We start from the raw sequence: 26,688 nt of genomic DNA, 5'->3' as shown, positions 1-26,688 counted from the left end.
CTACACCCACCGTGACTTGTTTATTAAGGAGGGGAAATAAAGAGAAACAGCGATAAGTACTAAGAGAGCAAAACCTTTTTCTTCTTCTCTTGCAAACGGAGACGTCTGGAACCAGGTTGGTGTAATGAAGATTTTTAATCCTTAGGAATGCCTAACTTCAGACCAGGAAAGCTTCTTTGCCTGAAGAAAGGTTGCCTTATGGTTAGAACCACAACGGAGAGGTAAATCTGACCACTAGGGACTCTGTGCCTCAGTTTACCCCATGTAAAGGGGAAATAGGAACAGTACACCTGTCCCATTGGAGTGTTGTAAGACTTGCTTAATTTAACTGCTTTGAGGTCATTGGATGTGATGTGCCATATAAGTGCAAAGTAGTATTAATAAATGTGCATATTCCACATCCTCCCTGCAATACTGCCTGGCCACAAGGGTGAAGGCAGAGTAATACACTTTTCCTGTTAATATAGTTTCTTCTACTGCAGCTATAAATGCAGAAATAATAGGCTGTATTGTAGCTTTCTATTTCCAAGTGATATAGTGTGTTAACAACAGATGATCACCCTGCTGTCCTAAACCAGGTAGCTCTCAAACTTGGAGGGCTCTTGGACCCTGAGGAAGCCTGGATCTCTCTCTATATGTATGTAGCACTGTATTATAATTAGTGCCTCACACTTCCTCAAGATTTAAACTGATGCACTGTACATTCGGCCGGCTGGCACTGCTGTTAGCCAGCACCTTAAAACACTCCCTTCGCAGGGCTGCTTCCTGCTCTGCTCTCTTTGACTGTTGATTATTTTATTGGTTTTGGTCAAACAACTTCCTCCCACCACCTCCGCTCTTTAATATTCATCTCTGCCCCGACCCTAGCTTGGATTAACTGGATTTTGCTTAAGCTGTTTCATCTTATTACTCTATACGTTTAAAGGGATGGGTTCCTCCCACTCTATGCCAGAAGAGATTCAAGAACTCGCTGACAAGACTGGCTGTGAGTACTGCTCTGTGTTTTTAGCTTCTTTATTTCCAATGTAGTATTTTTAATCATTGCGAATGGCTTGAAAGTGGATCTGGCAAGGGCTCTTTCTCGTCTAATGCATCTCCAATAGCCAGCTGTTCCGGCAAGGTTCACTAAGCGTGGGACTCGTGAAGAATGTGGTTTAACTGCATAAGTAACTCGGGACTTTAGGTTGCTCTATGTTGTTGCAATTTACAGTGGCTTTCGAAACTAGACAAGTGATGACAGCAAGATGACAGGGCTGGTTTGAGCAGGAAGGTTTTATAAGTGAACTCAAAACACAACTCGTGTTTTCTCTGCTCTTGCTTGCTACGCAGCCCTTTTAAGGAGTGAGTTAGTTTTGAGTCTGTCTAGCCGCTGATTGTGTGACAGAAGGATTCACTAGGAGTGCTAAACGCTGAGAAATTGAATATACAAACCTGCAGTGTTTTAATAACAACTGCTGGTCCTTCAACCTCTCTGTGCCTTGACATCCCTGGCTATAGAATGGAAATAATACCAACCTCCCAGGAGTGTTGAAACTCTGAGAATTAATGTTCATAAACTGCGTTGCGCTCCTTAGATGACGAGTAAATGGGAGCTGCTATAGCCACACATTGATTGTTCCATCATTCTGATAGCCAGTGAGACACAGCTGAGCATCTGAGGAAGGCAGACGCGGAAACGCCTTGTGAATGTGTAATTTCTGCATAGCTCTCCTTTGCCAAGTGAGTGGTGGGAACACGATAACATGGGGTCCTGCAGGAATTGCTTCTTGGCCCTAGGCTGTTTAACGTTTTTTATCAACGCCCTGGAAGAAAACCTAAAATCATCACTGATCAAGTTTGCAGATGCCACAAAAACTGGGAGAGTGGTAAAGAATGAAGAGGACAGGTCACTGATTCAGGGATCGCTTGGTGAGCTGTGCACAAGCAAACAGTATACAGTTTAGTATGACTACATGGCAATGTGGACATCTAGGAACAAAGCATGTAGGCCACACTTCTATGATGGGGACCTCTGTCTTGGGGAGCAGTGACTGTGAAAAAGATGTAGGGGTTGTAGTGGATAATCAGCGGAACATGAACTCCTCAGTGCAAAGCTATGGCTAAAAGAGCTAATGCGATCCTGGGATGCATAAAGAGAGGAATCTTGTTGAATAGGAGCCGAGAGGTTATTTTACATCTGTATTGGCACTGGGGAGACCTCTGCTGGAATCCTGTGTCCACAATTCTGAGGCCCACAATTCAAGAAGGACGTTTGATAAATTGGAGAGGGTTCAGAGAAGAGCCACAAGAATGATTAAAGGATTAGAAAACCTGCCTTTAGCGATAGACTCAGAGCTCAATCTGTTTAGCTTAACAAAGAGACGGTTAAGGGATGACTTGCTTACAGTCTGTATCTGTCTACACGGGAACAAATATTTAACAATGGTCTCTTCAGTCTAGCAGAGGAAGGTATAACACAATCCAATGGCTGGAAGTTGAAGCCAGACAAATTCAGACTGGAAATAAGGTGCACATTTTAATGGTGAGAGTAATTAACCATTGGAACAATTTATCCTCGGTCATAGGGGAGTCTCCATCACTGACCACGTTTAAATCAAGACTGGATGTTTTTGTAAAAGTTCTGATCTAGGAATTAATTCTTTGGGCAAAAGCTTTATAGAGAAAATATATTAAAAACAACAAAAGTTCCTCCACACTTGGGTGTGATCTCGGGTAAGCTTTTCCTAATTCCAACACAGGGGTAGGGGTCAGTCGTTCTTCAACAAGGGTGGAGGTCCCCTAAGATCCCGTCAGTTTGTTGAGTCAAAAGGAAGACTACAAGTCAGTTCAAGCCCGTCCCATTATACCAAAAGCCCTTTCTTTGTTTCCTAGTCTCTGGAAAACTGTGGTAATCTTCCCCCATTGAGTAAAACACAATCACACATAAACCATTCATAAGTTTAATATAACAATCCCAAAAGACAATTCATGGGGTAGCACATACGTGCTAGCCATTGCCCTGATCCTAAACCAGATCTAAACAATCTGTATTTGGGAGCTTCAAAATTCAGTTCTCAATTTCATCCCCCCTCACCTAACCCTCAAGAGTTCATTTTGGAGCTTTTTATAGAGGGACAAACTGTAACATTTGGATCTGGATTCAGATTCTGAACACGGCAATGTTGAGATCTGGGGTCTTAGTTTGAGCATGTTTCCTTTTAAAAAGTAAGTGTGTGTGTGTGTGTGTGTGTGTGTAATATTAATATCTAAAATCACATACATGCATTTTGTAATGAATACGTTTGGGGAAGGTTAACATAATAGATGTTTTCTAGATTCAGATGCTTTTTGTGTTTCTGTGCTACTCTGAACTTTTAAAAGTTGCAGTTTTGCCCTTAGTTCACTACTTGTGCTCTTAGACCTGCGTAGAATTTTTTTTAATACAACATGTTCTTAATTAGAAACAAAACACACACCACATCCGAGAAATGGTAATAGCTCGCCATGTGAGGAAGCATTTTGTTTACAAAAAATTAGCCTGTCTGTTGCAATCAAGGCAGAAACAACAAATTAATTAAAACCACACAGGGCCAATTAATTAAAATCAAATGAACGTGGACTAATTTAAACGGACAATTCTCCAGATTCTCACCCAGATGGTTAAGCTATTAAATTTATAACTTATAGCTGGGAAGATAACCAGTTGCATAAGAGGGGCCTGGTTAGGAGATAAATAAATTTTACTCTGATTTGGTGCATCGAGAAAAGAACATACATCAGTTTTAACATCCGTGCTTCCAAACTACCTGTTGTGGCAGGGAGCGTATGTCCAAGAAATGAACTTGCCCTTTATAGCTGGGAAGCACCTGAGACTAGAGCTATGTGATGTTTTCATCCTGAAATCATACAGTGTCTCCTGTTGGGGGGAGAGAAGGGAGGATTGTTACAAATGTGCCCAAAGCTCTGTAGGCCTGGGCTGGGTTTTGTGTCAAGGTGGTTTGAAAACAGATGAGGCAATATCATCCTGCCGTGAGGGCAGGGGACTGGACTAGGTGATCTCTCGAGGTCCCTTCCAGGCCTATGAGTCTGGTTCTACGATCAGCTGAGTTTTGGGACTGAACGAAATTGCTGCTTGTCACTCTGCTTCATAACAGAACCATGAGTGTTTGTACAGCTCCGCCACAGGGACTGGGCCCCGGCTCACTCAGATCTGGGCTTGTTTTAAAGGAACTGAACACAAAGCTCTGGCAGTGGAGTGGGGTGAGACTCTGTGTAATGCGCCCGCAAAGAAACCATTTGCAGGACACGCTCCTCCTGCCTCCCACCTCGAGAATCATAGCAGCTGAGTTTCCCTGCAGAGCCAGCCGGTGCTTGAGCCATTTCTGGGGATGTTCTGCTGGGGCAGCCCTGTGCCAGAAAAGGCTTTTTCGTTTTTGTTTTAAGTAAGTGATTTGTGCAGGTTTTTGATGTCACTGCGGTTTTCTCCCTTGGCGGTTGAAACCTGCTTCACTCATCCATTCTACAGTTGCATCCTAAAGCTGCCGGCAAGAAAGCGAGGACGCAGGGTAGGTGTAATAAAAGAACTGATTGCAAGCAGCAGGTTACCATCTATGTTTGTTGGGCTGATTCATTCCGTAAAGTAGAGCTGGGGAGTGTATGAGGTTATTTTCCTTCCTTTGTAATCCCTCCAGGTCCTAGTGTGAGATAATGAGAGCAGCACAGCGTCAATTTCACATAGACGTTACAAAAGGAATCACTACTCTGTTGTGAAACAAGTTGCCCACAATTCGAAACACTCATCTATGACTTCTTGGCTTTGATAAGCAGTCATTTGGTTTTGTTCTTGAGTTATAATGTTTTTCAGTGTATGATTTGAAAGATAGACCATGTGTGGGGGCAGTTTGTACAGCGCCTAGCACAGTGGGGTCGTGGTCCGTGACTAGGATTCCTAGATGCTGCCACAATACAAATAATAAATAATGTATTGGGATGAGCTGAGAAATACTCACCATAAAACTATCCTCACAGCCTTTACGGAGGTCTTATCACAATGTTAATAAGAGTTGGTATGCCCTAGGGATTAATTATGCATGCAAACACACACACACACAGATGAGCTTCAACACAAATAGAAACCTAAACAATATTAACCCTCTGAAATGTTCAAATACTTTAGATGAAAGATTGTAAATGCTACTGCATCCAGAAGTTAAGCAGCAATGAATTAGTTTCAGCATCAGAAATACGTTCCCCATCAATCTAGTTCTAAGAGGTTGATGTTTGGATCTACAAATCAGTAGATCCTAAATCTTCCATACCACTTCATTTTGCAAAGTGTCTTTCTTACAAATTGCATTGTAAGATGCTTTATGGCGTTGATACAATTACAGAGTTGAATAATACATAATGGCATAGGGAGAGAGAGATGCAATGGTCCAGACCAGGGAGAAAAGAGTATTCTGGCCAGCTGAGATTTGAAATGAGAAGGAGAATCAATGCGCTAGAGCGAAGCAGGGCAGCTGTTCCAGGTGTAAGGAGCTGCAGAGGAGAAGGCTCTTGCATGCCTACTCTGGTCGTGTGAATGGCTGGGACCTGTGCTCAATAAGAGGAGAGGTTGCAGCAAGCCCAGGATTAACTGTAGGCATTGACTGATTTTTGAGCATGTGGTAGGTGTGTCACAGGGACAAATGAAGAGACTGCACTTGCCCTGAAGAGCTTGTGTCATGTGTCTGCTTTGTACTGCAACACAGCAGGGCCGTCCTTAGCTATAGGCAGAACAGGCAGCCGCCTAGGGCACCACGCTACCTGGGGGCACCGCTCTGCCCAGAGCCCGGACAGACGGGAAGCAGTGGAGCATGTAAGAGCAGGGCTGCTGGGTCCTAGAGAGAGCCAAATGCAGCACAGTCTAAGGGAGGGGATTGGCTGCTGGGGTCTCTGGGAAGGGAAGGGGAGGGGTGGGGGAAGGAACTCACCTGTGAGTGTGACTCTTTCCCCCGGCGTGAGGTGAGGCAGGCTCGGCAGCTCTGGCACCAGTATCCTTTGTTGTCCCCAGGGCCGGCTCCAGGTTTTCTGCCGCCCCCAAGCGGCAAAAAAAAAAAAAAAAAAAAAAAAAAAAAGCCGCGGCAGCACGATTGCGCCATTCCACTCTTCGGTGGCAATTGGGTGGCAGGTCCTTCGCTCCGAGAGGGACTGAAGGACCCGCCACCAAATTACTGCGCTGCAGACCCAGACGTGCCGCCCCGATAGCAGCTGGAGTGCCGCCCTTTGGTATTGGCAGCCTCAAGAACCTGCTTCTTTAGCTGGTGCCTGGAGCCAGCCCTGTTTCCCACTTATTCAGTAGCTACATCTGTCATGCTTCCCCACTCCTTCACAATTCTGCAGTGCAATTTCCTTTGTTCCCCTTGCTTTTATCCATAATGGCTGTTCAGTAAAACCACTGATGGAATTGATCTGCAAAGGGATTTATTAAATGCAGCATTTGTCAGAGCTGTTTTTTAAAAGATATTTAAACCCACTTGCTTTACTCAAAGGGAATATTTGTGCTTAGGCTTGTGCATCCAGTGTGCCTTCTTGGTGGCTAGTAAGAGGCAATAAGATCACAATTATTCCTTTGAGGTCATGGATTAGTCCAGGAAAGGAGAGACGAATTAGGTGGCCCATGCTAGGAGATTCCCTATGCACCTACCAGAGGGGGGGAAGAGAAGAGATGGAGGGCAGGGAATAAGTCAGTTCAGCCTGCTTATGGAGTACAGCAATAACTGCAGTTGTGTATCCAGTTGTGTATCCCCACTCTATCACTGAATTGTTTTCTTCCTAACCAGCAGTCAGATTCTAATCTATTCATGTTCTTAAAACAATGCCCCCATCCCTGATTTATGTGAGCCCTGGGGCCTTGACAATTTGTCCCTTATATGGACTAACCTCATTCCTTGGATTTAAACAAGTTATGTTAAATGATCACATTAATTTACATTTTGATAAAACAGCCAAAAAGTTTTATGGGTGGGGTAAAACATAGGAGTACTGTTAACTTTCTATAGCACTTTATGCTCTAAAAGAAGTTGGTGCCTAACTTCGCTTAGGCTACCACTTTTTCACAGAGGCTTACACATGCTTTATTTGGTTATGTTGACTGAACTGTAAAAACCTAGCTCAGCCCTTTGGCCCCCAAACCAGTCAGCTGACTCCTGGGACAAGGGACCAGGCTGGATCAGAGATGCTGGAACAATTTTTATAGTGTGGTGCTGAGAGTCAGTGAACCAATCTGTAAACATAGGATGGAAACCACTTCAAGCCAGGGGGTGCGCACTTCAGCACCATGGGCTGGAATGGTGGTGGTGGAGGGTCTGGCTGGAGTCAGGGGACAAAGAGACTTGGCTGGGGCGGCGCATGACTACCATGATGGGGTGAGAGGCTGAAGATCCTCACTGGAGTGAGAGATGATAGGAGCCCAAATGATTGGACAACAGTATACGATTCACATAGAACAGAATAAAAAATAGAAAAAATAATACATTTATAAAAAGTGCAAAATAAATTTAAAATAGTAATAATGAATAAAATATAAAAATATTAACAGACTTAAAAAAAGTAAAATAATAAAAACTGAAAAATAAAAGAATTGTAAAATACATAAAAACCATAAAAGGGGAGTAAAATTAAAAGAAACTTATATATATATATATATATATATATATATATATATATATATATATATATATATATATATATATATAAACAACAATCAAATAAAAAAGGAAATACAAGTAAAATATATTAAAAAGGTAAAAATATAACTATTAAGAAAAAACACACAAAAAGAAAGAAAAAAGAAGTACAATTGTAAAACCGAGGGCGAGAGTCCATGGGGCTTGTGCTCCTATATCATAGGTGAGGAGCTCTGATGTGTGCCCCCATGTCCCCCTCTCTGTCCCCCATGTGGACAGGGCTAGACAGCAGTCTCACTCCGGCCATGTGGCCACCCCAGCCTGGGAGTGAGGGGCGGCGCCCTCCTGGGCTTCCGGACCCACAGACAAAGCCCGGGGGGAACCACTCCCATTTATACTTGCTGGACACAAGGCTCTTGCTCGTGTTGTACAGGAGGCTAAGCGACCCCCCCTGTTATACACTGTGCAATGAGGGCTCCCTCCATGTGGGGCAGAGGCGAGACCTGCGCTCCAGGGACGAGTTAGCTGGTGGACAGACCCCGCCGGAGCGGGGAATGTTGGCAGGCGCCACTCTGCCTTGGACGGAGTCCTTTCCACTTGAGCAAGCGAGACTCCCCACAACCGCCAGGCACCTCTTCCGTCAGTGGACGGTAACCCTGACTCCGGGAGAGACCCCTGGGAGAGAGAGACGGGGTGTCCCTCGGCTGGGCCCCCGGGGCGAGATTCAGCCCAGCCGCAGTGGGCTACACAAGGTACTAGGTGGAGAGGGGAAGGAGAGAGAGAGCCAGGCTGGAGGCCTCCGGGCTCTGCTCCCCTCTCTGCACCAGCCTGAGTGGGGGGCCTCAGGGCTTTTCCCAGCGTGTACCCAGCTCACCCAACCTTGTGTCATGGGTCCGGGCCAAGCCTTCGGAATGAGGGGAGAGAAAAGGGCAACGCTGCCTCTGCCCGGGCTGTGCAGGGAATCACCCCGCCCTTCTGGAACTCTCTCTGGGGACCCAGCTGGGATTGTAGCTCATTGAGACTTCCAGAGCCTGGCCCCATTGCGGTCACTCCATGAGGGAGAACAGAAACACCTGCCTTTAAAATTCAACTGTATCTAGGGTGACCCCACCTGTATTTCAAGTTCCGTAATAGAGGACACTGCTGCGGGGAGAGGGGGTATTTTGGGGTGCTGGAGGGGTGTGTGTGTGTACTGGGAGATGGTATTTGGGAGGTGCTGGACAGAGTATTTGGGGTGTGTAAGTGAGGGAAAAACAGTCCCGATTTTTGGGTCTTTTTCTTATATAGGCTCCTATTACCCCCCCCCGCCCCCAGCCCCTGTCCTGATTTTTCACCCTTGCTGTCTGGTCACCCTAGGTGGGGGTAATTGGTGCCTATATAAGACAAAGCCCTAAATATCGGGACTGGCCCTATTAAATCAGGACATCTGGATCTGGTCACCCTAGCTGGGGAGCGCGTCTCTCCCCCGGGCTGGCAGCGATCCATCTCATCCGGGGGGAGCTGCGCAGGGCAGGATGAGCTGCTGTGGCTCCATGGGTGCCCCGTCCCTGAGATCAGATGCTGGGCTAACTTCACCACGGTCCGTGGGGCTGGCAATGGTGCCCATTGGCGTGTGATCGGACCTGAGGGTTTGCTGCTGCTGTTGCCACTCTGCACCCCAAGAGGTGGATTTTGGGGTCCTGCAGTTTTCCACCGATCTCCTCCTTTACTGCAGCTGTTGGACCAGCAGGCTGGGGGGGTGAGCCAAGCATGAAAGCAAGACTGTGTTGCCATTTAGATTGTCATTGAACAACTTTGTTTGCCAAAAATGCTTGCTAACAATCCCTGAATTCAATTTCAATATATTTTTTTAATCAATATCTTCGCCAAAAACAGAAAATTAAGTTGTTGACAATTATTTGTGACAGGTTTGGTTTGGGGCAGGACGTGGGCCAGTTTTCATCAGAGAAACAAAAAAATGTTGCCTGACTTTCCTATAGCCGGTTACTGCTAAATAGAGCCTCCAACAACTGTGATATGCTCATCCCCTTACTAGGGTACAGAGCAGGGGTTGGCAACCTACGGCACACGTGCCAAAGGTGGCACACAAGCTGATTTTTGATGGCACGCCGCGGCGGGCTGAGCGGCTCAGCCCACCGCCGCTCTGGGGTTCCAGCTACTGCCCCATTGCCAGCCGGGGTCCCAGCCGCCGGCCCCACTCAGCGCCTGCTGCTGGCCTGGGGACCCCCAAGGAACCCCAGGCTGGCAATGGGCTGAGCAGGCTGGCGGCTGAGACCCCATCTGAGCCACTCAACCCGCTGCCGGCCTGGGGTTCCATTCACTCAGCCGGCAGCGGACTGAGCGGGGCCGGTAGGGGGCTGAGTGGGGCCGGTGGCAGGCTGAGCGGGGCCAGCGGCTGGGACCCCGACTGGCAAGGGGCCGGCAGCCGGAACCCCAGAGCAGCAGCAGGCTGAGTGCTGCCGGCACCCTAGACTGGCAATGGACTGAGCCGCTCAGCCCCCCCGCCGGTCCCGCTCAGCCCGCTGCCGGCTGAGTGAATGGAATCCCAGACAGCAGTGGGCTGAGTGGGGCTGGTGGCTGGAACCCCAGACAAGGATCCCAGGCAAGGATCACACTAAATTGATAAGATCTGCATTTTAATTTTATTTTAAATGAAGCTTCTTCAATATTTTAAATTTAAATAATTTAAATATTTACTTTAAATACAACAATGGTTTATTTATATAATATAGACAGAGAGAGACCTTCTACAAACATTAAAATGTATTACTGGCACGGGAAACCTTAAATGACAGTGAACTTGGCACACCACTTCTGAAAGGTTGCCGACCCCTGGTATAGAGTGACCATCTGTTGTACTAAGATTCTCTTGCTTTTTTTCCCAGTGAGTCAGGATAGCTTTTGCCAGCCCAGAGTCTTACGTTTTCACAATGTTTTGTCCAATTTTCATAAAGTCAATACATGGTTAATATGAGTTAAAAAGGCCAGGGACACTTCCTTGTGGAGAATCTGTGCAGCAGATCACGCGAGAGCTGTGAAAATGTCAGTTTTTGATGGAACTTTAGAGGCAGTGATTTATCCTGTCTTTCTGGCAGTGCCCAAAATGTGCTGCTACGGCTCGCGTCTTTCCAAAGAAAAATAAGGCACGATAGGACTTCTGTAACATTTCTGTGCTACCTTCATCTAGAGGAGATGATTCTGTGCTGACTTCATTCCGGTCACTTTGTGCTTTACCTAGGAGTAAAACTAGGGGTTATATTTCCCCACTGGTTGGAAACCCAGCTTATTAAACTGGATAATGCCATTGATCTATTTACAGTAGAAGGCTGATAGAGAGTTGTAACTAACATTAAGACTGATGCCCACTATGCATTTAAAACTAAAAAGTGGCTTTGTAAAAATGACCTGGGTTTCCAACTCTACCGTGTCTCAGTCAGGGCGGAGCGCCTTGTGAGGTGTCTTCACACTAGCTCAAGGTCACAGCGCAAGAACCTAGAGAGCCTCCTGAAGCACGGTGATCGTTTTGATTTAAATGGACTTGAACTGAACGAAGATTTGAGTACATGGCAATCAATGTTGCCACATGCAAAATCAGTGATGGACATTGTACAGTTTATTCATACCAGCAAACATATATCCTACTGTGTACATTGCCCCTCGTATTCTACCGACAATTCCTGTAACCGTCGCAGCAGGAGAACGGAGTTTCTCAAAACTAAAGCTCATTAAAAACTCTCTCTGTTCTACAATGAGTCAGGAACGCTTGACTGGTCTTGCTAGTCCTGCAATCGAACAAGACATCACTTTGTCTTTGTCATACAATGACATTATTACTGCTTTTGCAGCCAAAAAAAGCCAGAAAGATTGCTTTGAATTAAAAACAAATCCTTGTTTCAATACCTCTTCATATAAATTTCCAATAAAATGTTGACAAATTAAAAAAATTATATTATTTGCATCGTTCTGTCAAATCAGAATTTTTTCTATAGCGCTACTTCTTTAGTTCTAGTCCATCAGCATTACAGTGTGCTTAATTAAGTTAAACTGGGTTTAATAACATGCATGTGGCAAGTTTTCCAATACTGTAAGCTTATGTTTGTGTTGTTAAGAGCAAGTCAGGCACAGGGGCACCAGTTTAATAATCCCGCTTAGGACACCATAAATCCTAAGGACGGCCCTGCTGCAACAAGTAAGGGCTGTAAACAGACAAAAGGGAGAGACACCATGGTCTAGTGCAGTAGTTCTCAGACTTTTGTACTGGTGACCCCTTTCACATAGCAAGCCTCTGACTGTGACCCCCCCCCCTTATCAACTAAAAACAGTTTTTTAATGTATTTAACACCATTATAAATGCTGGATGCAAAGCAGGGTTTGGGGTGGAGACTGACAGCTCACGACCCTCCATGTAATAACTTCGCAACCCCCTGAGGGATCCCGACCCCCAGTTTGAGAACCCCTGGTCTAGGGGATAGGGCCCTGGGAGACCTAGTTTCTATTCCTGGCTCTGCTACAGACCTGCTGCGTGACCTCGAGCAAATCACCTCTCCCCTCTTTGCTTCTCTTTCACCTCCCACTCTGGCTGTCCCATCGCTCTTGAATGGGGCAGGGATCGTCTCATACTGTGCAGCTGAACCGTGCCTAGCGCAATGAACCCCTGATCTTGACTGAGGCCTCTAGAGCAGGGGTAGGCAACCTATGGCACGCGTGCCAAAGCTGGCACGCGAGCTGATTTTCAGTGGCACTGACACTGCCCGGGTCCTGGCCACCGGTCCGGGGGGCTCTGCATTTTAATTTAATTTTAAATGAAGCTTCTTAAACATTTTAAAACCTTATTTACTTTACATACAACAATAGTTTAGTTATATATTATAGACTTATAGAAAGAGACCTTCTAAAAACTTTAAAATGTATTACTGGCAAGCGAAACCTTAAATCAGAGTGAATAAATGAGGACTCGGCACACCACTTCTGAAAGGTTGCTGACCTCTGCGATATTGAGTCTCCTGCATAGGGCATTCTGCTGTGAAGCTGAGCGTGCTCATTGTGTTTGAGACGGCTCATGTAGTGATGGGCCTTAATGAAGGGCTAATTTGGCTGCATTTGAAGTGTCTGTGCTTGCAGACGGTGACCAGTGACCGGTGGGTCTATTGGCCTGGTTGATAACTCTTCCCCTCTTCATCTATTAGATTAACATTTGAGAGAGAGAGAGGCTGGAGCCTATGGTTTTCCTCACTGTCTGAGTGCGCGTCTGATTCAAGCCTCAGTCGCACCAAAGCAGGAAGGGATGTTTGCGGAATGAAGGACTAGTTCATTTTAAATCAGTCATTTAAAAAAAGTCAAAACAAATTATTGGAAAAGGGACAGTGGGCCGGATTCCATCTTGCACGGTTCAGAATGGAGCACGGCCGGACATAGTCCTGGAGACAGGAGAGAAATATTGCAAAGTGTGGTCTCTTGTGGAGTTTTTATAGGGGTCGAGCTGCCCCTCCCTGTGGGCTCAAGTCTAACACTGACGCTGAAATGGTTGCTATTGGGCCGGGAAGAACTTAGACATGTCATTTCTAAGGTTGAGCTGGTGGATGAGAGGCAGCACAACTAACTGCCTCATGGGGGCGGGGTGAGCTGAGTTCTCCAAGGCCAACTTGGGCTCTCATTATGGAAGCAGAGGTCAGGGTCACTGTGCAGGCAGACTGCTGAACCCCAGATACGGTCTGGCGAGCTCCTGTTGTTCTTCCAGGTGATATTGTAGCAGCACGGAGACTGAAGAAGGTGGAGTCTAGCTATCCTCTGCCAGGTAGGGGGTTGCTGTGATGTGCTAGGGACATGGCCAACACACATATGCGAGCCCCACAGTGTCATGTGTTCATGGTGGGCCTCCTGCTGCCTTAATCCAGTCTCAGCGAACAGAGAAGGGGAGGGAGAGGAGAACAGGGAGGTGTTTTAAAAGCTCCCAAATCCAATGTTGTTGTTGTTTTAAAAAACATTTCACTTGCAGACTGAGATGCTTGTACAAAAACAATAAGGAATCCGTATGCATCCGAAGAAGTGAGGTTTTTACCCATGAAAGGTTATGCCCAAATAAATCTGTTAGTCTTTAATGTGCCACCAGACTCCTTGTTGTTTTTGTAGATACAGACTAACACGGCTATCCCCTGATACTTGAGATGGTTGTGTGTCTGAGCAGAGGGTAGTGGGAGGTATCGTCCTATCACTCCTTAGCCTCAGTGGAATTCAGTCACAGACAGGCTAACTACAGCAGCTAATACAACACTGCCTGTTTGGGCTCCAGTTCCCAGGGAGGAGAGAGACTCTGGTATCGTAGTCGGATCTGTTGGCATACGCTGCTCTCAGCCATGGATTGGTACCTGCTTGGTGTTCTGCAGAGGCTTGTGCGATGATGAATTAACCAGTCATTAGAAAGAACAGACCACATCACAGAGCTGATCATTTCCAGGTATCTCGGGCTGGAAGGATGGAGCTGAGGAGAGAGTAAATTAACGACAACTGTGGGGTGAATGTGACAATTGTCACATATATTTAAGGCTGTGAATGCCAAGGTGGGGGAAAGATTACACAGAGTGGCTTGGGGGGATGAGGTGAGGTGGGGAAGAGAGGCCCCAATTCAAACCAAGACCACTTTAGGATTATACCTGGAAGTATTTCCTAACGATGCAGCTGTCAGACCACAAGAGTCTCCAAAGGGAAGGGGTGAAAGCCACATCATTGGAGATGTTTGCAACTGGACAAGATAAGCACTTCTGTAAACGCCCTAGGGAACCATCCTGCTTCAGCTGAGAGATGTTCCAGATGACTCAGCAGGTCTCTGACTCCCATGAACTGGCATGTGACTGTCCCTGATAGTCTGCTCAGGCCTTCACCCTCTAAAGCAGAAGTCTGAATAGGACAGAGAGCATGCATTAATACCACTGCCCAACAAAAGAGTTTACTTCACCCACGGTAACTTTGGGCCCAGATACTTTTTCTATTGTAAGCTACAAGGAGTTTTGCTGTAGATTTCAAGAGCCGAAGGATCAAGCTCTTAAGGAGCAGGTGACAGGAACACAAACTATCATTTGTTTACAAGCCCCATCTTTAAAGGCAAAACCAGCCTCCTTTTGCCTCTGCTCTTTAGGGCAGGGCTGCAAGGCCTAAGCGGTCACCTCATCAGCAGTGTAGCACTATGGTAACACACTGGACATCTCAGCTTTCCACACAGAAAGGGAGCGAGGCTGCCTTTACAACCTGGCTTTGGCTGGAGGAGAAATCCGATCGTTTAAGGACATACAGTGCTGTGTGTTTATGAGACCGTGACTCATGCTGGCCACCTGAGCCAAAATATCAAATTAACCACCTGAGAAGTTAAATGCTAACCCTGCCCAGGTGGGGCGATACAGACGTGATTGCTGATTACCAGCTGGCTGTTCGGTGGCTTTTGTGAAATGAGTGGATGGTCTCAAGCCTGTTTCCAGCGCACAGGTGTTCATGGTACCAAACTAGCTGTCACATCGGCAGCAGAGCGGAGAGAAGAAACCTGCGCTGTCCCTGTGTCTATGTGCTTCCAGGATAAACTCTCAGTCCAGCACCTTTCTCTGGTACTGACATTCACTTAGGCAACAATAAAACTGCCCTCATTCTCAGCCCGGATTCCTCTCTCGAACGTGCATAAAAATAATGAAATGATACAGCTTAGGTTCCCCTCCTGTACAGTGCACATCCAAGCAGTCAGAGGAACGTGGAGAGCCAGTAGGAGGCAAGGGCGTGTCACATGATGGCCCCCAGGAACCGGCTTATTCAGCTAGATCAAAACTCAAGCCCCCAAATTTACAATGCACCGTTGGTATCAGGCAGTCTGCCTCAAGGCCCCATTTTACTGCTGTGGCCTTTCTAAAGTGGCCATCATTGTGGCATCTAGGCCCTACAGTCAAGTCACTGTACTGGATGGGTGCCTGCCTCGTTAGTATCAAACCTCTCCAGCCACATCTTGTTCCAGAACAAGGTCTGTAAATCTCTGCAGGAGCAGTGTTCTAAAATGGGAGGGAGGTTAGGGAGTGTGGAAGGGGACTAGTTCATGCTGAAGATCTGCATTTTCGTATGAAGTGCACTTATAATAAAAAGCAATCCAGCCTGGTCACTTTTATTTGTTATCCAGTCCCCATCGGTCTTTGTTCTGGCATAGCTCCATTGACGACACTTGACCCAACATAAGCCCAAATAATTCCTGCAGTGTTTGGATAAGAGAAACCAACTCCATCAAAGTTCTGGCACCATTTCTGACGCCGTTTCCAGAGCCGAACCGTCTATCCTGAGCCTCTGTAACGTAGCCGGGCTGAGATCAGACTGCAGTGCAAATTGGAGCCTTTGACATAATTGTGCTCCTTTGCTCTGAACAGTCCTGTCTGGAAAGCCAGGAGCCCATAACCATCAGCTGGTGAGTAACTTCTGTCTCAAGCCCGGACAGCCAGGAGTATAATGGCGTGAGCTCCTTCCCACCCCCTCCAAAAAAAATGTGGCTTTGGCCCAGATCTTCAAAGGTATTTAGGCATCACATTCCTGTTGATTTCAGTGGGAGTTAGGTGCCTACATACCTTTGATCTTGGCCTCGGTGTAAATGTCAAGGTGGGATTTCATATTCACTGTGTCTGTGAGTCCAGATCGAGTCTACTCAGTTTGCAAGTCAAAAGATGTTTTTCTGACTCCAAGCCCGATGAACTCAGCCTGGGCTCTGACAGCCAAGCTAGGTGAAAGTGAAGCTGCAGGTCAGAGTAGGCCCAGTTTCACCTGTACAAATCCTAATTGTTTTCCGCTTAGGCCCTCAGTGACACCTGCACAAACCCTCAGCCTGCATATGGAGCCCTGCAAGGTGATGTTGGGGGACTGGCAGCTAAGAAGAAAACAAAACCCCCTCAGCTGTTCACTTGCAAACAGAGAGATTTGATCTGGAATCAGTGAATATTGGCAAAGGAACCAGATTATGCTAGTTGTTGAGGAGAGAGCGTGTGACCTAGTGGATAGATTGCTGGACTGGGCCTCAGGAGACCTGGGTGCTATTGGGTGACCTTGAGCAAGTCACTTCATCCCTCTGTGCCTCAGTTTCCCAACTGTACAATGGTGTTGATCATACTGACCTCCTTTGTCAAACACTTTGATGGAAAACTCTGTATAAAAGCTGGGGATTATCATTGTTGTTATTAGAGTCACTTTCCAGGTCTGAACCACATTTAAAGTACCACATAGCCAGCCCCCATCATCTGGGGCTAGACTCTATGCTTGCCTGTGGGAGACCCAAGTTCAAGCGAGACCTTGCCTCTTTCCTGAGTCACTCAGGACCTGTGTATGATCAGAAACTGATTCCCTTCCGAGTGCAAGCTGTGTGGGACCGTGAGCGGCAGGTTGCATTGCCCGAAGTCCTGTACTCCTGGAGCAGTGGTACTCTCCTGCAGGGGCTGCCTTCCCTCCATCCTGTGTCGTGTAAGTGCAGCTGCTGTTGGCTAGGGAGAGGGCTCCGGCTGGGAGCAGCAGGAGGCAGGAAGGGAGGGAGTGTGCAGGTCTGGCCTGCATGAGCACTTGGCAGTGTGGCTGAAGAGAGGGCTGTGGAGTGGCTGGCCCTTGCCAGGAAAAGGTACGTCTCAAGAGAATTCTCTGTTGCGCTAAATAAGTTGGGGTGGTGGCTGGTGCAGCACAGCCTGTATGGATTGAGGCAGAAGTGTGTTTAAGTCTGAGTAAAACAGAAATCTTGGCCTCTCTAAAAGGGTCATCACCCTGGATTATTTTGCCTTTCCTGGCTGTTTACATGTGTGCATTAGCAGACAGGGTGGAGAGGGGGCAGTTTGTGAAAGTTAAGTTAGACGCCAAATACGTGTAGGTTTGGCCCAGCCCCAGTATAACCCAAGCTCTGAGAACTCTGCTGGGAAGTGGATTCCCACGACTACAGCTAGCCCTAGAATGTCATCTCTCTGGGGCAGGGACGGGTTTGTATTGCGCTGGGCCTGGGTGCCGCTGGAATTCAAATAATGCCAAGGGACAAAGTCACAGTGTGAACCGTCAGACACAACTCTACTGTATTCACGCCACACTGTGAGCGGGGACCCTGCAGTTCTGCTGGTACTCTGAGCCAAAGGCCCGTGATTTAAAGGTGTCTGGGTGCCTGAAGATGCCTTGCGGGATTTCCAAAGCACCTAGATGCCTACCTGTGTCTTCAGGCACCTAAATACCTTTAAAACACTGGCTCTAATGCCTCACCTGGTGACCTTGGCCCCCAGTGGTACTTGTGGACCTGGGGCCACTAGAATTCCTTCGGAGCTCAGCCTCTCCCCACATCAGAAGGGACTCAGATGCCAGGGCATCTATACCAGCCTGACTTCAGTCACTGAGGCTTCTTTCATGTTGGAGGTGGGAGCAGGGAGGTGGCTTTGTTGTAGGCTAGGATGGTGATTGTTGTGCATGGGGCTGACACAGCTGGTTAAGGGAGCCCAACAAAATGGCAGCGGTGTTCAGAATCTCTCTGAGGCCAGGATTGGGCGGCTCTGACTCAAACAGCACAGAGCCCAATGAATCCAGTGCCTTTCTCTATAGCCTGGAAGCCTGCATGTGGGTACGGGCCAAGGACATCAGAGGCGAACGTTCTTTCTAGGGGATACGAGCAGGACGTGTTGACCCTGCACATCTCTCCCCGGGGAGTGCTTTCACTCATGCGGGTGTTGCTGCTTTCTGGAAAAGGACTGAGATTCTTTTGAACACAATGTCCGATCGCAACTGCTCGTCTGCCTGTTCGAAAGGAGAGCTGGGCCCAGCCTTGTGCTGCCAGTGGTGGCATGGGAGGAAGACCTGGCTTTGGGAGAGACCCCTTTTGTTTTGTACCAAGGGCAGGTGAGTCACCTGGAAGGGAGAGGTGACGCACTGCAGCACACAGAGCTCCTCCCCCTCTCCACAGAGCAGTGCAAGCATTTCACTAGCATGTAACATGGCTACCTCATGATCACTAGTGGTCCCTAATACACATAGTAGCACTGTGGGCTCACTGTACCCTCCATCTGTGAATCTCAAAGCGCGCCACAGCCCTCTGAGGGGTGCTACTTCCATTTTACATATGTGGCAAGCTACATTACAAAGAAGTGGTGACTTGCCCAAATTCACTGGCCCAACTGGGAATAGAACCTCTGTGCTAATCATAGACTCCCTCTGAACACTCTGATGGCTGGGAGAGGAAGCGGTACCATTTTGCTGCCAGATGGGATTTTTGTCACCGCTTGTGCGTTTCCTGAGGTTTATAAGACTTCGATTTAAAACTAAGTTCCAGATGTGTAAGCCTTTCTTGGCCCCATTGTTTCCATGGCAATGGTGATCTCATCAAGTGGCAATGTGAAAGGTCAACAGCTGACCTCTAAGCTTTGGAAGCAATGTGTAGACAAAGTTTCCATTTATGTGAAAACCATGCACAGAAGTAAAACAGCAAAGCATAAACCAGAGCAGGATTTTAAAAGCACTACATGGCTATAGTGGAGATGTAAGAGTAATAGGTCAAGTCCCACGCTAAGCAACTAGAGAGTCAAAATACAGCAGGATCTTGATTATCCAAACAGCTTGGCCAACCCCACCAAATTTGTTTGGCTAATTGGGATTCAGTGACAAGGGCAAGGAGACATGTTAGCAGTTACAGGGGGTTCAGATCCTGACAGTCTGGGCGTGTAAGAACTTGTATTTTAATAGTAGCTTTTTAAATAAAGGTTCTGCCCCATTCCATGATAGATTCAACCACTCACACATGGGACATTGCCAGAATTCATTGCCGGCAGACTGGAAAATCCAGGTGCAACTGTTCCTGGTGAAAGTGAAAAGTATTAGCCGATGGAATTTACACCTGTGTGAGAGCGCGAGAAAAGGGAAGTCTTGAGACACTTGGGATGGAAAAAGAAATGCTGTGCACTGGATTTCTGGGCCCACCTGGTATTGACTCACTCGAAGCCTTAAGCAGTCAGAGAACATGAGCTGGATGGCTGTGCTCACCTGGACGTGGGTGCTGAGTGTAGCCTGTGTGAGGGGGAAACCTAGCGCCAATGTCTATACTCAGCCGGAATTGATGTTCGAATACAGCCACTCAGAGAAGAACCTGAAGTGGACTTTAGGCTACTTGCTCAAACACGTTTTTGCATCCACCTCCTAAAGAGGAGATTTTGCTGCATTGTTGACACTTGGCCGAGCTTTGAACTGTGGCTAGTGGCCAGCCCATTCTTAGTCTCATGCCTTTCATCCTGTTACACGACACTGGATCTTTTTCAGGTCAGCCTTTGGGATGATGTGGATCTGGTCTAGCCATGGCTAGTCATAGATGTGTGATCATGGCATCCTTCCACAGCTGGAAAGCGTGAAATTGTCCCATCCCCAACAGCTGTTGTTGCTGCAGCAGATGTAAGGCTATCTACTGTGAGTCACTGAGGGAAATATCGGCCTTCCAAGGGGAACAGTGGGGGCAAAAAACCTAATTGGCTTCAAGACTGAGCTTGATAAGTTCATGGAAGGGATGGTATGATGGGACTGCCTACGATGGCATGTCGCCCATCTGCAACTGCCAGCAGCAAATATCTCCAATGGCCGATGATGGGCCACTAGAAGGAGAAGGGTTCTGAGTTACTACAGAGAATTCTTTCCCTGGTGTCTGGCTGGTGGGTCTTGCCCACATGCTCAGGGTCTAAATGATCCCCATATTTGGGGGGCGAGAAGGAATTTTCCTGCAGGTCAGATTGGCAGATAGCCAGGGAGGGTTTCACCTTCCTCTGCAACACGAGGCATGGGCCACTTGCAGGTTTAAACTGGACTAAATGGTGGATTCTCTGTAACTTGGAGTCTTTAAATCATGATTTGAGGACTTCAGTAACTCAGCCAGAGGTTATGGGCCTGCTACAGGAGTGGGTGGGTGAGGTTCTGTGGCCTGCAATGTGCAGGAGATCAAACTAGATGATCGTGATGGTCCCATGATCTGACCTTAAAGTCTATGAGGCTAATTGCACCAAGTTGCAAAACACTTCAGCAATGGGAACAGAGAGAGACAAAAGCTGCAGCAAACAGCATAGAGAACTTCCCAAGACCTGTAAAATATTTAAGCCAACGAACTGGGGAGGTTTCCCTTTCAAGGCTGTAAAACAACAACAAAAACGGAGCAAAGCCAGTTACTTAAAAGTTAGAAAAATATCAGTACAGACCTGATACCTTCTGGCACCTGTAGTTAAAATCATAGATCTGCCAATGATTTTTTAAGGTGCTTGTGAATTTCCTGCCCTGCTGCGAAAGGCCCATTAGCGAAAGCTTGTATTCCATCATATCCCATGTGATTCCATAGGCCATGTCTCCCATCTCTGGGCCTGGGTCGGAGAGAATGTGATGCTCAACGGGCACATGGCCAAGAGCTAATATCTTGTGCAAACAAAGCAAAAGGTTGCTTTCCCCACTGCTGATAATTACTATAGTCAATATTTATGCACGTCTGAAAAGTACCAGCCCGTGACTGATTTGAGTCCTGTAAGTATGAACATGAGTTTCTGGCGAGGTATCAGTGAAAAGAAAATAACTTCCACCAAGAGATTAAGGAGTCAACAAATCCGTGATTGGTCTCACCACAGCTTATTGCAGGTTAATATTAGGGCTAGTTCCTCTTGCTTAGCGTGCTTAGAGCATTGGAGTGGGAGTCTGGGGTCTGTCCAGGGCTCTGGCAGACTTGCAGTGTGATGTTGTGCAAGTCGCCAGCCAGCTCTTGTCTCAGCGTCCCCATCAGTAAAGCGGGGATCATTCCCACTTCCTGTGTGCTGTGCAAGGCTTAATCAGGGCTTGTAAATCTCCTTGAGGTTCACAGACGAATGGTTCTGTATGCCAGTGACTGGTATGGAGTTCACTCCCAGGCACTGAGATTCTGAGTAAGATTGTATCATTACTTCTAAGCTCTCTGTGGTTAAGGGTAAACGCCAGAGTTTCTGTTCTCCCTGCATGAGCTTCCCCCAGCCAGCTTCTGTGCACGGTCAGGGCAGTTCCAGCATGTACCCATAAGTATTAACTAGTGGGACAACTGAATTATTGTACCCAAATAGTCTTCATATGCCGCTACACTGTCTTTCTCCACCCAGAGGACATAAACTTTGCCACACTGCAGGAGAGCAGTGGTCTGTCTATCTTGGTACCATATATTAGCCAGTAGCTAATGGCAGATACTTCAGAATGTATAATATGCCACTACAATGCCCATTATTATTCCCGGGGTAGGGGAGGAGGGGGGAATTGAACCCAGCTGGTGATCATCATCATGATTTGAAGCAGGAGAATCGATGACTCTTAATTTTATCCTAGGTAGCATAATTACAACTTCTAGGCTGATGGAGTGTCTAGGCAAAGATTTTCAAAAGTGACTAGTCTCTTTGAATGCCTCCATGTTTGGAGGCCACGTTACAGTACAGGGGCCTGATTTCCAGACAAGGAAGCTGCTTTCTGAACATGAGGTCCATTTAAGGTGTCTCAAATTGGCATCCAAAATTTATAGTTACTTCTGAAAACCTTAGTCCAAAAACTGTTTCCCTTTTCTCTCTCAAATATATTGCTTTTGAATTGCATAGAGTCCCCTCCTAGTCTTGAAGTAAACAGGAAGAACCTGATTGGCTGCCTTTATTTATTTTTTAATGTTTTATTTTTAATCAACAGCAGTGCACTTATGTCTCTGACACCTCTTAGTGGTACTTCCCCAGATATAAGATACATGACACGGGGGAGGGAGGACGAGACAACTCTGTATCACTTAGAGACCAGATTCTCATCTCAGCACTGTGTATCTGAACTGTATTGTCTGGGTCTAAACTCTTACTGCAAGATAACGGGCCACCAGGGCATAAAGAGTTTGCTTGAGTGGCTCAGATTGCAGGATCAGGACCGTACATTATAAATTCCTTGGGGCAGGGACCCTCTCATAGTATGGGCAGCTTTCGATAAATAAGAATTCTACACCTTGGTGCTACAATACAGCTATCGCGGCTGTGGTATAGCCAGCATTGTTCTGGGCCTTTTCCCATACAGCCGGAGTGGCCTGCCTGTGGCTCCAGAACCACATGCGGCTCCTTGTATAGGCACCGACTCCGGGGCTGGAGCTACAGGCGCCAACTTTCCAATGTGCCGGGGGGTGCTCACTGCTCAACCCCCTGGCTCTGCCACAGGCCCTACCCCCAGGGCTGGTGCAAGGACATTTCATGCCCTAAGCGAAACTTCCACCTTGTGCCCCCCCACTCCCTCCACCTTGAGGTGCCCCCCCCCCGCGGCAGGTGCTCCCCACCCCAGCTCACCTCTGCACCGCCTCCTCCCCGAGCACGCCGCCCCCACTCTAATTCTCCTCCCCTCCCAGGCTTGCGGCACCAAACAGCTGATTGGTGCCGCAAGCCTGGGAGGCGGGAGAAGGGAGTCTGAGCCGCACGTGTCAGCGTGCCACTGGCAGCCCAGCCTAGGAACGCTGTAAAAAAAAAATTGGGGGCACCGCTTTTTGGCGCCCCCAAATCCTGGCGCCCTAGGCAACCGCCTACTTTGCCTTAATGGTAGCACCGGCCCTGCCTACCCCCACTCCACCCCTTCCCACCCCCTCCCTTGAGCTTGCCGTACCCTCGCTCCTCCCCCTCCCCCTCCCGCCCAGAGCCTCCAGCGTGCCACGAAACAGCTGATCGGGCAGTGCGGGGGGAGGTGCTGGGAGTGGGGGGAGCGGAGCTGTTGGGGGGCTGCTGATGTATTCCTGTGGCTCTTTGGCAATGTACATTGGTAAAGTCTGGCTCCTTCTCAGGCTCAGGTTGGTCACCCCTGCCATACAGTGAGCACTTGGCTCACGTTGTACTTCACATATTCAAAGCAGTTTACAAACACTAAACAATCAGTCCTCGCAGACACTTCTGAGATAAGCAGGTAATGATACTTACCTGATTCATGGACGGGGGAAACAGAGCCGCAGAGAGGTTAAGTGACATGCATAAGGCCACAGAGGGAGCCGGTGGCAGAGCTGGAAATAGAAGCTAGGTCTCCTGAAACCAGTCCTGCATTCTGACCACTAGTCCATGCTGCTGTAAACACCAACACTATTTGATATCTTTGCCAGGAGTCTCCTCTGCAGCTTTCCAAATAAAGTGGCCCTAATGGGTCAGATTTTTTCAAGGAAGTCACTGGAACTGTAACGGAGCTGAATTATTTAGCCGAGTCCAATGTCTCCTCTTAAGGAAGTGCCGCATCCCCACTACTCCGTTGCACCAACATGCAACGTTCAGAAGAGCTCTTGGACCTTTGACCTGTGTCTAGAAGCGCTGAAGCGGCGGAGCTGCGGGTTTGCTACTCTAGCCCTGTAATGTAGACGCCTGCTACAGAGGGAAAGGGGCTTTTCCGTTGCAGTAGTAAATCCGCCCCATCGAGAGGGGGTAGCTAGCTGGCCAGAAGAATCCTTCTGTCGCCCCCGCAGGGTCTATGCCAGGGCTTCGTTTGGCTTAATTGCGTCGCTCAGTGATGTAGCAGGGTCAACCTAAGTAAGTGTCTGGTGTAGACCAGGCCTACGTGTATCTATGTCCACTCTTTGCCAGCTATTACCTCCCCCACCTCGTCTCTCTAAGATCCTGGGACTGGCCCGGTTACAACAGCATTGCCTACGCTAGGCACCGCGCGTGACGCCCTGATGCACAGAGAGATTTTCACTTTCACGGGTGGGGGGACACTAGCTGTGCTGTCCTCTGGAGCAAGATTTCCTTTGACCAGGCTTTCTCCTGGGCTGATCATTGGCAAGGCCCCTAGAGATAAAGACCAGGTTAACACGGCTTCCTGCAGCCACAGCGCTGTGCCACAGACTGCCAGCTTCTCTGCAGGGATGTGCAGCAAACGGTGCCACAGAAATGTTCCCTGTCGGGAGCACGTGCAGACGAGAGGAGCGGGGAAGGAATGGGGCCTCTGCTCACTAAGACAAGACGCTTGGTTAGGAGCCACGGGGAGAGAGAACCCCACTTAACATGTTTGTTTACTAAGGACCACGTGCCTTTTACCAGGGAGTAAACCCTATACTGACCTCGCCCAGTGCTCAGGGGGTGTGACGTGACAGAGACTTTCCAGGGCAGCCCGTTGTATCTTCTCTTGGGGGAGCTTTCTCTGATGGCAAAAAATAGGGTGCTTTTCAGAAGTCCTGGGCATGCTTAGCAGGGATGGAGGGGCAGTAACCGTAGGCGGAATGAGACCCAGGAAATCCACCCAACCCTTTTTCAGTGCATCTGCAGAAGGTTAAAAAGTCCCGGTGATCCTCTTCCAGTACAGAGCTGCTCCCCCAGGGAAGGTCTGGCAGAGTCTGGGAGCCCTATGCTGAGACCTCCTCTGGTTAGAAGGTTGATGGACCTAATCACATCAGCCACGCCATCAGGGTACAGACTAACACGGCTGCTACTCTGAAACCCATCAGGGGCTTGTTCACCTGCACATCTACCAATGTGATATATGCCATCATGTGCCAGCAATGCCCCTCTGCCATGTACATTGGCCAAACCGGACAGTGTCTCCGCGAAAGAATTAATGGACACAAATCTGACATCAGGAATCATAACATTCAAAAACCAGTAGGAGAACACTTCAACCTCTCTGGTTATTCAATGTCAGACCTGCGGGTGGCAATTTTGCCACAAAAAAGCTTCAAAAACAGACTCCAAGGAGAAACTGCTGAGCTTGAATTGATATGCAAACTAGATAGAATCAATTTAGGCTTGAATAGAGACTGGGAATGGCTGAGCCATTACAAACATTGAATCTATCTCCCCTTGTAAGTATTCTCACACTTCTTATCAAACTGTCTGTACTGGGCTAGCTTGATTATCACTTCAAAAGGTTTTTTTTCCCCTCTTACTTAATTGGCCTCTCAGAGTTGGTAAGACAACTCCCACCTGTTCAAGGTCTCTGTATGTGTATATATATCTCCTCAATATATGTTCCATTCTATGCATCCCAAGAAGTGTAGCTCACAAAAGCTTATGCTCAAATAAATGTGTTAGTCTCTAAGGTGCCACAAGGACTCCAGTTCTTTTTTCTCGTTAGAAGGTTTCAGCTATTCCCTCATCTGCTGTGTCAGGAGAGGTCAGTGACAAATGATCTTTCTCTTCTCTCTTCCCAGTCACTTTGGAACAAATTGAGCATCTTCACCGGAGATTCAAGCAGATAAGTGGGGACCAGCCAACCCTCCGGTAGGGTGCTTCTATTTCTGTGTCCTTTGTTTATTGCCCTGGCTGGGTTGTTGTTTATAAACTAGTTCCTTTAACGTGCACATGTGCACTTGCTCTGTCTCCCTCTGGGATTACAGAGCCCTATAGAGCGCTATCTGGGTTATATCATACCATGCATTACAGGTGATTGGTTCTTGGAACTGCCCAGAGAGGGAGAAAGTGAGAGTAATCTGTTATGCCAGGAAGAGACCATCTCTGACTCAGAAGGGAACAGATACCACAGCATAGTGCCAGGAGTTGCTACGGGGCTGGAAGGAGCATCCCTTCCTTGGAATTAGATTTTCAAACCAAGGTCCTGACCTTTTTCTGGTCATGAAGGATCCCAGGGCATTTTTCACAAGTCGGTGTCCAGGTTGAATCCCAATCTGGAGAGTTAACTAAATTCCGCTTGTAGTTTCAGCTGCCAATGGTACCTTTGTCTTTACTTTCTTTCCTAGACTGCTGTATACTGTTGTTATATGCTGTTAAACATCAGCCCTGTTTCCAGAGGTGGCTGCATTCCTCAGCTGCTAAAGTACTAGAGCTGGCTACAAAAAAATTGTGTTGAAACATGGGCTGTCAAGTGATTAAAAAAATTAATCATGATTAATCACACAATTAAAACATTTAATTGCTATTAATCGTGTGATTAAGCACACTGTTAAACAATAATAGCATACCATTTATTTAAATATTTTTTGATGTTTTCAACATTTTCAAATATATTGATTTTAATTGCAACACAGAATACAAAATGCACAGTGCTCATTTTATATTTATTTTTTAAATATTTGCACTATACAAAACAAAATAAA

General features: G+C 47.4%; 1 protein-coding gene across 1 annotated transcript in view; it reads left to right on the top strand.

The window, feature by feature from the left end:
• The first annotated feature begins 687 nt into the window (after positions 1 to 687).
• Positions 688 to 26,688, top strand: part of TESC (tescalcin) — a 34,308-nt gene continuing 8,307 nt past the window's right edge. Inside the window, exons 1-2 of the mRNA XM_054006947.1 lie at positions 688 to 985; positions 25,786 to 25,855. Of these exons, the coding sequence (XP_053862922.1) occupies positions 928 to 985; positions 25,786 to 25,855 (128 nt within the window). The 5' untranslated portion in view covers positions 688 to 927. The remainder of the gene's footprint in view (positions 986 to 25,785; positions 25,856 to 26,688) is intronic.

This window comes from Malaclemys terrapin, chromosome 16 (assembly GCF_027887155.1).
Source record: "Malaclemys terrapin pileata isolate rMalTer1 chromosome 16, rMalTer1.hap1, whole genome shotgun sequence".
Classification (NCBI taxonomy): domain Eukaryota; kingdom Metazoa; phylum Chordata; order Testudines; family Emydidae; genus Malaclemys; species Malaclemys terrapin.
This window is presented reverse-complemented; position numbering and strand designations above follow the sequence as displayed.